General features: G+C 41.9%; 3 protein-coding genes across 3 annotated transcripts; all 3 read left to right on the top strand.

Moving 5' to 3' along the window:
- Positions 1-2351: 2351 nt before the first annotated feature.
- Positions 2352-5375, top strand: Osi17 (DUF1676 domain-containing protein Osi17). Its single transcript, XM_076385292.1, has 4 exons — positions 2352-2973; positions 3228-3463; positions 3604-4364; positions 5237-5375. The coding sequence occupies exons 1-4, from the start codon at positions 2352-2354 to the stop codon at positions 5373-5375; spliced, it is 1758 nt and encodes a 585-aa protein (XP_076241407.1).
- A 2301-nt stretch (positions 5376-7676) lies between these two features.
- Osi18 (DUF1676 domain-containing protein Osi18) lies at positions 7677-8754 on the top strand. Its single transcript, XM_076385313.1, has 3 exons — positions 7677-7780; positions 7904-8265; positions 8474-8754. The coding sequence occupies exons 1-3, from the start codon at positions 7677-7679 to the stop codon at positions 8752-8754; spliced, it is 747 nt and encodes a 248-aa protein (XP_076241428.1).
- Positions 8755-11298: 2544 nt separating this feature from the next.
- On the top strand, positions 11299-12237 carry Osi19 (DUF1676 domain-containing protein Osi19). The gene is made up of 2 exons (XM_076385061.1): positions 11299-11499; positions 11689-12237. The coding sequence occupies exons 1-2, from the start codon at positions 11299-11301 to the stop codon at positions 12235-12237; spliced, it is 750 nt and encodes a 249-aa protein (XP_076241176.1).
- Positions 12238-13005: the final 768 nt, after the last annotated feature.

Below are 13005 nucleotides of genomic sequence, written 5' to 3'. Positions count from 1 at the left end.
GTACATAACTTGACGTTGGTGGTGTTAACACTAGTCTTTGAGAAATAAAAGATTTTTAGAAATAAAGATTTTTTATTCTCTATCTTTCATAGATTTTCGGAAAATCAAAACATGGTAATCTGACGCAACGAAGAGTTCGTTCACCAGTGATTTCTCCTCAACTGGTTAAGCATTTTCTAGTTTTTTTTTTCGCTTCGGATCACACCACGATTATAGTAATGACAAACAAGACATTTTTACCGAAAATCGGTAGCTTTATTTTCTCCTAGCAAAAGAAAGATGATGAAGGTATTTCTCGAGTTTGTTCCAGATAGGAGTACCTTAACTGGGAACACTTTTTTAATAAAAAGAAGATCAACTCGAACGATCCACAAATCTCCGATTTTGCGACGTCTGTCACAACAATTAACCTCGATACGGAAACTTACGGCTAGATGAAGTTACTTAATATTCCACACTGGATGTTCTCTGTTTTGCATCGTTTTGTGTTTTTCTTTGTACGTTCCGAATTTCGCTCTCTCGCGCTCTACTTTTTCCTTTTGTCTCTACTCAAGGGGGGATTCGAAAATCGACTGGAGGGACTTTGTTGAAAGTTGACGATGACCTGTTTTTATTATCTCTACAGGAACACTTAAATGTTTTTGATCGATAATCTATTGGCAATCAAAGTAGATCACTTGCGAGATCGTATCCAACCGGTTTGACGGCACGTAAATAGTGCTACGGTTTAATGATTTATTGCCTCTTATGAAAACGAGCTGAGTTTCCTTAAGCATCAGTAAATATGACACTATGGATTCACATTTTTAATTTGCTAGAAATATACTGATTATAGTTTTTTCATAGGATAGACAACTGTTGATAGAAATGGTTGATAATTGCAAGAGATTTTTATTCAACTATTTCGAAATTTTATTTATGCAGAAATTTTCCAAGTATAATGTAAGAATTTTATGTATCGCAATTGAAAACAGAATATTCATAAATCCTATCAGTAAAAATTCAGTTTTTTATTTTTAAAGATTGCCAGTTTTACGATAGTAGAAAATATAATATTCAAGTTTAATATTGCAACCTCAATCTCTGAATATATTATATTATAATTAGCGATAAAATCTTTATTAAAATTTTATATTTTATTACTAGATTACCGATACTTATGCAGATATATATTCTAAAAAAACCAGTGGCAGTTTCACTACAAAATTGAGGTAAATTTAAATATCTACATTTCGGGAAAACCAAATTCCTCCTCAAAAATTATTACATTATCCTAATAATACTTCTCATTACTGAATGTTTGAATAATTCATCATCTTCTACTAAAAAAATTTCAAACTATTTTTTCACTACTCTTCAAGCAAATCAGCAGTACCAATCCTCACGCAACCCTTTGAAGAATATCTTATCATCTTCTCATCTGAATCTTCAGTGCACCAAAACCACTGGATCCCCATTTACACCTAATCATCCCCGAAACATCCATCATTCCCAACGTTCGAAACATCCAACGTTCCCCCACACCTCTCACTCAACCCTCTAACACAGAAACGTCCAATAAAAGATCCAGTGGATTCCACCAAAGCATCCACGCACTCAGAATATCGAAATCAGCGTCAGAACGAGCCACATTCCTCCCAGCTGCTTTCACCGCGAACCGGAGCCAAGACGGGCCGCCGAAAACGCGGAACGATGCAGGCGAACTCCGAAATCCCCTGAAGTGCTCCCTGGAACGCCTTCCGGCACATGCGTGCGTGTAACACGGAGCGCGGCTGGTTGCAGCCGAAGAGGAGACGACGATAATGACCTTCCACGGAGTGGCCGTGGACGGAGTAGGAGGGCCTTTGACACACTTGACGCTCAGGTGAATTGTAACCAAGAACGGAGAAGCCTGTGGTTAGTTTTGAGCGGGAGATCGAACGGAGCGCGTCTCGCGAGAGGAAGAGAAGAGCAAGAGAGGGAGAGAGAGGAACGTGGACGACGTGACATGCGGCCTAGGTGACACGAACGTGTCGAAGAGGTCGTCTGCGATGCAACGAAGAAGCAGCAGTTTTTGGTTCGATCTTGTGCATTAGCCTGAAAACCAACCAGCTGGGTCCTTCGATTTCGACGTTCGTAAACTAAATTGAATTGTATCGTCGCCAGCGAGCACTCGAGACCGAAGGAATTGGCGCGAGTGCGCGTGAATGTGTGTCAGCTTGACGAAATCAAAAGTGTGTGGGTGTCCTGTCGGCTGTTCTACATACGGGGTCGTTCTGTTCGATTCTCGGCGATAGCAGCTGCTTGATATCCGGCCCAGGTTTCCAGGCCACGTTGTGCCGCGGTGAACAGCGAATTAGTCATCGTTGAGGATGTATCTGAGGACTGTTGTGCTTCTCGTGTGCCTGTCGCACGCGAGTTCTTCGTTCTTCAGTTTCAAGAACTTGAAGACATACGCGAGGATCTTCCATGGGTCGAACGAAACTGGCAACGAGCTTTGGGATGGTCTCTTCAGGGACTGCGACAAGTCTGTCACGTTCTCCTGTATACAGAAGAATGCTTATTCGTATCTGGATAGTGCCTTTGTTGAGCGCGACAATATCACCGTGTTCGATGGGTTGACATTGACGAAAAACAGCTTGGACTATGGGACGTGTCGTAGGAAGGATGATCAAGAGACTTTGGATGATAATCTTGTGGAGGGTTCGAGTAAAGATGATTGCAGCGAAGAGGAAAGTGAAGAGGAGGGGGGAGAAAAAGGACGGGAGATGGATGAAGAGCAATCACCTTTGGAGGAAGTAACTAATGCGATGAGGAAGAAGGCGGTGAAGTTCCTTGCAACTAGGGATTACGAAATTCAATTACCAGAATTCTTCTTCGAGGGTGCTGCTGTGAAGATCAGTCCTAAGGAGGTGGATGAAAATGGCGCCCTCGTGAGGGTAGATTTCGGTGAACGTGGGCTTATTAATCAAGGAAGAATCTTCAAGAAAATAAGTACGATTATGGTTCATGGATTAACTACAATCCTACATTACAGATCATATCGAATCCTGTTAGAGTAATAATCTCTCAGTCCACATTCTATGCGCAATGACCGCTACTGTACATGTAACCTGCAATTTGATTAGCCTTCTGTTTTTTATTTTTGTTCCGATATTCAATTCCACGTTGAGCTAATCCTGATCCACAAGTTCCTAGAAGATACATATCTCTTCCAGGTGGTTTAACTCGTGTTATTCTTGTTTTAGGGAAGTTCATACAGAACAAGCTGCTGACCAGTCTATTGGCACTGCTGCTGATCATTAAATTAATCAAGCTGAAGTTTATGTTTGTGATACCATTCCTGTTCGGAGTGGGCACTGCGAAGAAGCTGTTCCTAAAGCTGCTGCTCTTCTTCATACCCGCATTTGCGCACGTCTTCAAACTCTGCTCCAGTTATTATTCCTCGCACTCTGCGAAGTACCATCATCACCATCATCATCAGGTACAAATGGTCTTCAGATACTTTGAACGATACTTAGGGAACGTGAGAAAAATATTCATTAAATATTAGTAAATATTAAGGGTATTACTGAATGTTATAAAAATGTTATGCAATATTAATAAATTTGATGTCCATTTTAGATAGCACACCACCATCATCACGTTCCAGTTCCAGTGCCAGTTCCCGCTTATTACAACCATCACCATCACCATCACGACGAAGATGATCTAGACACGTACGATTATGCGCATCCTCACATCCAATACCGAAAAGACATGGAAGAGTTAAAGGAATGGGGCATCGAGCCCTACGAAGATCCTGAAGAAGCTCATAACGAGCCCATAGGCAACGTTGCTGTTCCTGTTCGCCCTCCAGGAGTACTTCCAGCGCCCTTCCCAGCGCCTAACTATCCAGGGAACTATGGTGCTCCCCAATATGCACCGAATGTTCAGCCAATTGCGTCTTCGTTCCAAGAGAAACGTCCTCCAGTCTCAGCTCACAACCTGGCCTACTCGGCGTACGTTGATAGCAATCGTCGAGCTGTAGTACAGCAACCCACTACACCTTCTATTACCAATGTCCCTCCAAATCTTGGGAACTTGGCTCCATCCACATTGCCAATTGCAGCAAATATCAAAAACTCTTATGCTGTTGTCAGTCAGCAAAATTTGCGACAAATATCTGCGAAAAGTTCGCAAGTGGAGACGAAGACACCTGTGGTAACGCAACGCCAGTCCTACGATGACGAGTACTATGGGCCAATAGTTGGCAGGCTGGAAGAAATTTTCAAGCAGCTGAGATTCTTCGAGGAAACGTGCAGGGAGAGACTGGTCTGCAGCATGTACAAGAACCCGACCGTTTACTCGCCACACAGCAATCTCGTTTCGAACGAACTGTCCAGGTAGGGTCTTAGAAGTCTGCTATTAGTGAGTTAATCGTTCGGTCGGAGAATTCATGGAAAGGAGCACAGTGGATCCAATTGTTACACTGGAGGGAATATGAATTCGACGGTTGATACTTTGGAAAGTGTAGCAAACGAGAATACGAGTGCTTGGTGAACTCATTTGCGGTGACATCCTTTCGTTTAAAGCACGACAGTTTAGTTCGTTTAACGTTTATTACTCTTTCGTGTCTGTTTGTTTAGAACTTTTAATATTTAATTAGGCAAACATGCTCCAGTTTTTACTAAAATGAAAGAAGAGAATTGTTACAGATTTCACCTTATTATTGTGTTCTTTCCAAAGTGTCAGTCACGAAATTCCAAATTCGAACTTCTCACTCATTTGGCGCTAGCAGTAGATAAAATGGCTCCTATACAGCAGGTGTAAATGAATTTCGATCATTCGAAGCCTCGATGGCAAAGAGAAAGGCCCACCGTCCCAAATCACTCGGATCGGAACGTCGAATCACGTTCCAAGTGGGCCTGTCTCTTTTCCATCCTGCCTTCTTACCCGTAGCCGCCATTCGCGGCCGACAATGAACATTGTGAAAATGATTCGCACTAGAAACGTGGAATCGTTAGTTCCGCCACGTAGTAACGCGATCGCGGAATCTGCGTGCTCTCATGGTACTTCCTCAGTTGCCAGTTCATTCTGGAAAAGATTATCCTATTAGCGACTATTCGTAAAATAGCGAAAGCAACACAAATATTGGCGATACGCAAGCACAGGGAGGAACTAGGTCAGAATGCGTGTTTCGAAGTAATTATCGATTTATTATAATGTGGGACTGGGTCGACAACGTTGTTAACAAGTTCGTTTTTTTCCTTCTCAGGGACCCGCAGGAGCTGAAAAGAAGTGGAACCGAAACCTCGTCCAGCCAGAAGTTCCACAGATATCTCAGTGCCGCCAGAATAGGTCAAGATGGTGGTGATTGCCTCAGAATGTATCCGTGTCACATAAATACTGAGTAAACCTGACATTGATTTTTCTACCGGCTAATGAGGGGCCAGACGAGACCTACACCGTCTGACGCATTGAAATTTCCGTGCGGACCACGCGTTGAAGTCTCCAATCAAACCACGCGTCGAAGTCTCCAGTGGCAGCAGGCGTGAACCTGTTAACTGGGTCATTTCTCGAGGAGGAATGCCTAGTGTACATTTAGAGGATAAGTTGATTCGTCGTGCTCAGTTAACAGGTCAAAGCTCCTGGCTTACGCTGCATTACAGTGAATGTGTTTTCTGATGAATATGTCTGGACTTGTCTCGCTTAAACGATAAATAGTTTGGACGTATTCGTGAGAACATCAGTTCGCCAGAAAATGCATCCACTGTAACCGCAGTTTTAAACGTGTGCTGAAATCTCTTACTCAACCATGCATTGAAATCTACAGCTCAGCTACGCGTTGAAGCCTCTGAACGCAAGTCTAAATGGTCGAATTTGTTAGATGTAATTGTGTGCATAATTTAGGGATCCAAGAGTGCAGAGTCGTGTTGCTCCTCAGTTAAAAAGAGGTTTAAATATTTATTTAAATACCTTGGTTAGGTATTCCTCTTAGAACTTTATCGAATGGAAAGACGTTCCTTAAAGGATTTATAGTATACTTGAATTTGTTGCGTTTATTGTAAGCAGAATATTAAATTGAATGAGAAAGACGAAACTTTTCTCTTCAATTTAGTTGCAGTTTGTCCATGTAACTTATTTAACAATGTAAATAGCGAATAATTTGTGCTGCATATTCTACAATACTTATTTTTGAATAGGTTGAGTTTTACAAGAGGATTTTATAGGTCGAGAGAGCTCCGAGCAATTGAATAGCCTCTTCTGACAACGTGTCGAACATTTTACAATTTATTGACACCTTGCCAGGATAGTCAGATGCAAATCTACCTCTGTGTTAGATTTGTATTAATTCCTGTAGTAATTTTTCTCAGTTTTATAATGAAACTGGTGTATATATACTGTTGAAACTGTATCCACATAAAGAAGATCTTATTGAAAAATTATGAAAGACATTATTTCTTGTATTTTACTAATATTTTGTCGCTATAGATTATTGAGGAAAGCGAATGAGTCTCTGAAAAAGGAACTTCTAACATTCAGTATAAGAATTTATATATTTATAAGAGCGATTATTTATTACTACATTCTCGGGTGCCATACCCAATTATCGTTTATTAAGTATAACAACTCGGTAATTGTGTAAGTGGTTAGTAAGTTATTTATTGTACAAAGAGTAATGATGCTTCGATAACACTACCTCGAAGTTTCTATTTATGTATATCATTGTTTTGTTCATAATAAATTATATGAAAAAAGAAGCTAATGTATTATATTCAATACCATTGAAAAACAATACTACAGTATAATCTATATTTTAATTTTAATGTAAGTATAATTATTATGACAATATGGAATAAAGTACTTGTTCCCGAGTTTATATTTTAATCATATCTTTATTGTATTTAATAAGATAAATGGAAAATAAAACAGTATATGGTTACTAAATTGAAATTATTATAAATTTCTTGTACTATATCTCATGATCTCCTAAGATATTATCAAGTTACTGCTTTGAAATCAATATAATATCATCAATAATTTTAATCAACAATACTAAGAAAACCTTGATTGCGAAAATCGTAGCAGAATAAAACGGCGTATTTATCTTTCTCAAATGACAGAGCCTGAAGATACTTATAATTACATTAGCAACGATCTGTACCCAATCATCCACTCGAAACATATAATCAAAATCACCTTATGCAAGAACGAATCAAACTCCCACACGATATCACTTTCCAACAAGTTTCCAATGATCCTCATTATTCTCCATCACGAAGCATTCTCACTTTCATCTGTTCTCCTCTCACGATCGTCGCCCAAACAATTTCACTTTACTACCATTAGTTTTCACATAGAAGCTCGTGCCATCGTCGAAGTTTACCCTCGAACCTCCACGCAGGCGAAATGTAGTAGCTCACCCGTTCGCGTCACGACGACGATTGACCTAGGAAATTTTTCCACGCCCAGAATCGGAAACGACAGGAAGAGTGGATGTCGAAACCAAAATCGTTCGAAACGCAGGGACAGAAGGCAGAGCCGTGAAAACATCGGCACCCTAGATAATGAGGCTTTCTTCTTTCCTTTCAGCCAGCCACACGTCCCTGATCAAAATTCATCGGTCGTACGTGGCTACCATCGGCTATAAAACCGCGTTGTCTTCGTTCGTACCGGCATTCGGAGTTTAGCCTCGCAAATCGGTGGTCACCGTCATGAAGTTCCTCACGATCATTGCACTCATCGCCCTTCTGGCTGCCTTTGCAGCTGCCCAGAGGACGGAGACCACGACAGAGGTCCTTCGGAATATTTATTACAAGTGAGTTAATTAATCAAAATAAATCCACTGATTACAAAGAACGGCGGAATTTCATTGAAGCCACGTGAGAATCATAATTTCTGGACTTGATATTCGAGTTAATGAGCAATGTTAATGTTACAGGTGCATAGACAATGAGTCGATGTTGTCCTGCGTGAAACCGAAGGTCCTGGCCTACCTCAGTAACGCTGTCAAGCAAGACAGAGTACCGATCACCGACGACCTTGCAGTGGTGAGATCTAGGGAAATGCATGAGGAAAGCAGCGACGAGTACTACCCCTCGCAGTACGACTCCGTGGATCCAGCAAGGAAGGAACTTTTGAGGTCTCTGATGCTGGAGAAACTGGACGCCTACCTGTCGAGCCATACACTTGAGGCTAAGCTACCAGAAGCTATTGCGGGATCCAACATTGTACCCAGGGCTTTGGTGGACAACATGCCTACGAGCTTGACTGTCCCCCTGTCAGACTCTTCGAATGGTCAAGGTAAGCTTCTTAAACATTTTTAAATTCATTATTTAAAGACAGCTTATAGCATATGACTGAAAGTAAAAGAATGAGAAGTTAATTATTTGAACAACTCAGCTTGACTACCCCCCTTTAAAATATTTCAAATGAGTATGATAACTAACTTTAGTAGGATCTTCCTAACTTCTGAAAAATATGAACCAATTCATTCGATTGTCTTCCACAGGCCGAGGATTCGTCAAGAAGGTCATGATACCGTTCCTCTTGGGTCTGAAGTTCAAAGCAACCGCCCTGGTACCGCTCGCCCTCGCCCTCATCGCTCTAAAGACCTGGAAAGCCCTGACCCTAGGTCTCTTATCCATGGTGCTTAGCGGAGCGATGATGATCTTCAAGCTGACCAAGCCGAAAATCGCCTACGAGGTCGTGCACTATGGACACCCACCCGTGGAACACCCTCCCCATTGGGACACAGCACCCCACGGACCCTACAGAGCCTACAGGAAGTAGGCTGACGTCGAGAATCGACCCTCACCCCTAGATCGTTCTATTTAATATTTATTCGCGCGACGCTGTTATTTATAATAAAATATTTTAAATAATACCATCGAAACCTTGTCTATCTGTATCACTATACCCCTGCATAACCAAAAGCACGTGCAGCCTCTTGGTTACTTTCCATTTTGTTATTGCCTACGCGATCAGGATCGACGATGGGGAATAAAATGGTTAAGAATTTAGGGATCGAGAAAGTTATCGTTTTATTTGTAAATTCGTTGGACATCGAGTATCTGGGAGGAATTAGGTCGATCGTGGAGAAGTGTGTAGTTTGGAATCAAGAATTAGTAAAAGTGGACGTTGTTTTATTTTATAGATCGTATCGAAATGAAAAATAGGGCACAGGTTGAAATTTAATTAGTTTGAAGGGTCTTCGAGTTTGTTTCACAGAAATTTAGCTATGTGAGTGCTGGCGAATTTTTAAGAAAACGATGGTATCCTGTGTAGATACGCGGTAGTTGAAATCACGAGCCAGTACACGTGATAACGAAGGAAAATAGAGTTACCAAGCTGCGTCCAAAGGCGACATCGATACTTCGGCCTGAATGTTTATGCAAACTCGACCCAAAATTCCAATTACCATTTCATTGTTACGGGCAGTAAGAAGTCGGGCAGAGAGGACGCAAAAGTGTCTCCTCGCAACCCCACGCGCGCATTCTCGCACGAGAAACTCGCACGCAACACGCATTCTTGATGCGAAGTAGAGGAATCCTCCGTTCACCGCGTTCGCGAGCAGACGGTGTAATTAGAGTTACTGGAGGGTGAAATTGATCCTTACTCTGTCTGGACTAAACGTGTTGAGTTATGGAGAGAAATGCACAATTATCTAGGGTTGATTCAATTCATGATGAAAGGGGTCTTCAACTACTGAATTTTTCAGAATATTTCATATTTTAATCACTAGTCCAATTGCCAATTTTATTTACATTGCTATATACTAAAACAAAAAAATAATTACTGACTTTAAAATCTAATAACATACTGGCCCTAAAAGTGTAGCATTATTCACTGAATATTAATACCTATAATTAATGTGAAATTTTAACTATGTATCAATGAACAAGAAGGAAATAGTGTGAAATGTATGATTTACATACTAAAGTAAATTGTACCTGTAGTAATTTACTTCTATATAGAGACACTGAATTAAAATTTAGACTAATGACAGGAAAGGCGTCCAGTTTCTCACAGATAACGTGTTGGCGAATTTTATGCGAAAAGGGTGACCATCGCCATTTTGAAGGTGCCAGGGAGAGCGTGTAGGCATTAACGGAGCAAACGTGTGGAAAGTGGCGTGTCCGTGGCGTGAATGAACGATCAGTTCAATGCCAATGTTACGGTGCCATTGGTGCCAAGGATGAAGGGTCTTCTACTCTTACTCTACCGCGCGACTTCCGCTTAGCCGATGCTGTAAGCTGGCAAAATATTCGAAAGTTCTGCCCCGTTTATTACGTGATCCGATTGTTTTATTCGCTACCTAATCGAGGTTAATAGAACAAAAGGTACTTGGTTTCATTTGAAATAAATATGTTAAACTCTAATCCTCCTTCTTAACATGGAACCTAGAAGACTCTAAAATCAAAAAAGTTTGGTCTCAAGGAAGATGATACATGAGCAACTTTAATAGATATCTGCTTTCATGGAACAGAAAATTTGTCTACTGAGCAGGCAAGATGATATTACTCTAAGTTAATGAAGATTAATGAAGATGAATGATCAATGAAAAGTTTACAGAGTTCTATACCACAAGTATAGACAGTTTAATTGAATCAAAGACGCAGACTAATACTTTCATTGTCATATCGAAAGATGAGTCACATGGAACTGAATTCAACTACTTCATCACAGATTTTGGTTCGATCTTCAACCCTTATATTAATATCTAAAATTGTCGTCATTTGAAGAGTATGGGAAAAAAGTACCCAAGTACCCAGGTACTGACATAAGGGTTATCTACATCAACTCTAGCTTCAAACCTGAACACTTCCTCCAGGTCTCAAGACACAACCCCCAAAAGAGCTCGAAGCTAATTATAGAGTCATGAAGTATCGGCCGAAATTCCATAGGCTAGCCCATGGAATATCTACGACCAATTACAGTGACAAGTGGGTCTGCTGCTAATAGAAAGCAAACTCATTAATATCGACGTATGATCGTGTCTCGTGAGCGAAACGCGCTGCCCCCGTGCCGCAGAAAAGCATTTCTTCGGGCAGCAGTGATCCCGTCTGCTCCCGTAATCCTGTCACGATCGCGTCGAGGCCTCGATAATCGAACACCATACCGAACGAAAAGAAAATTCGTGGCCGGATGGAAGTGGGGGAGGTGTGTTCGGGTGCTCCGCTACGCGGCGAACGCGCTACGATTCGACGATGGGGGCTCCGTATAAATAGCCTCAAGCCCAACCCATTGGCATCAGTCGTAGCACCATCGTCGTTTCCAGACAATCGAGCAGCCTTCTTCAGGGTATCGCGAGATCGACCTTACACCCGCAGAAACATGAAGTACATCGTCCTGTGCTCCCTGTTGGCCCTGGCCGCCGCCCAGCCAGCGAAGAACGACCTGTGGAAGGGCAGCAGCATGGACCAAATGGTGGACCAGACCAAGATAGAGTGCGCTCAGAAGAACGACGAGGTGGCCTGCATGAAGTTCAAGGTTCTGAACCTCCTCGACCAGGTCTTCCGCAAAGACAGCTTCAAGGCAAGTGGTAGCCGACGATTCGGCCCGATTGCGCAACCAGAAAAGTGACATCGCTCTTCTTTTCTATTACACTCTTACCACCCCAGTAGCTTTTACTGCTTGAAAGTTTTCGAGAGCGAAATCACGGCCAGCTAGTCCAGTTTAGGATTTAGCCTTTAATTCGAGTCTGCCACTTTCCCTTCTGCACAGGTTTCCGAGACGGTGGAAGTCACTCGCAACTCGTACCCCGTTGAAGAGGTGTCTGCTCGCGGCGAGGCTTCCTTCCTGGACAACGTTCAGACCTACCTGACCTCCCACGACGTCACCTTCAAGCTGCCCATGGAATCTTCCGTCAAAGTGAGCGCCAGGAACATCGACGATGATCAGCTCACCTTCGACGTCAAGTTCGGCCAGGGTCGCGCCGTCGAGGAGGCACGTAAATCCAAGCTGAAGAAGGTCGTCATCCCCATCCTTGTGTTCGTCCTGCTCAAGGCTATGACTTTGATTCCTCTGGCCATCGGTGTCCTTGGTCTGAAGGCCTGGAACGCCCTTCAACTGTCCTTCTTCAGCTTCCTCGTCTCCGTGGGAATGGCCATCTTCCAATTGTGCAAAAAGATAGCAGCTGACAGCCACGGTGCACCACTCAGTGCTCACGGACCTTGGGAATACCAGGCCCAATACAGGTCCTTCCAAGATGACGAGCAGCCATCGTCGCAGTACGCGCAGAATCTCGCATATTCCGCACACGCGCAGGCGTAAACGTGGTCCCGTGCGACTGTCTATTGTCTATCACTGTCGCGACTTTTGTAAGATACCTGTCTTCCTTCTATCCTCTGTACTCTTTATTTAATAAATTATTGATTGCAATTTATTTGACTTGTCTGGTTTTGTGAATCTGTGCTCCATAGAGGGTGGCTGGGGGAATTAATTTCCTCAGGGAAATTAGTATGATTTAGGTATGGAGAAAATGGGAAAGTATCGAATCGATATGGAATGGCAATTGTTACTAAATTGAAGTGACAGGAATGTTTAAGGAGAACAAGCAAAGTGGTTTGTATTTCAAGTTGGAGCCTAGATCAAGAAATTAAAGAATTTCTACCCAGCCGCTACTTAATTAAAAACAAAAGATATAAATGAATGTTATCTTCACACCAGTAGCTATAAAATGTTATTTCAAGCATAGAAAAGTAAGCGTAAATGTTAACTTTCTTTCGAGAATATAAACTATTATAGTTTAACCCTGATTTTGAGAAGATAAAATAAACTTGACTAAAGAGGAAAATATATCTGTTTTAATTGAATAGGGTTCCACCTAATTGTCAGCATCTTCAAATTAATTTCCCTCTTGAAAATAGGTATTTCTTGCGCTTCACTTTCTAGAGTTGACGTAAATGAAAGCGTTTATCGCGACTCGTATACTTTGCAAACGTAATCATCCCATTAAACCTAGTCAGTTTACCTTATTAAAGAGAATAAAACGTCAGGGTGTAGTCTTCCTTAATTAACGTAATCTATCTTGGACGTCGA

The sequence above is a fragment of the Calliopsis andreniformis genome, chromosome 9, assembly GCF_051401765.1.
Source record: "Calliopsis andreniformis isolate RMS-2024a chromosome 9, iyCalAndr_principal, whole genome shotgun sequence".
NCBI classification, from domain to species: domain Eukaryota; kingdom Metazoa; phylum Arthropoda; class Insecta; order Hymenoptera; family Andrenidae; genus Calliopsis; species Calliopsis andreniformis.
This window is presented reverse-complemented; position numbering and strand designations above follow the sequence as displayed.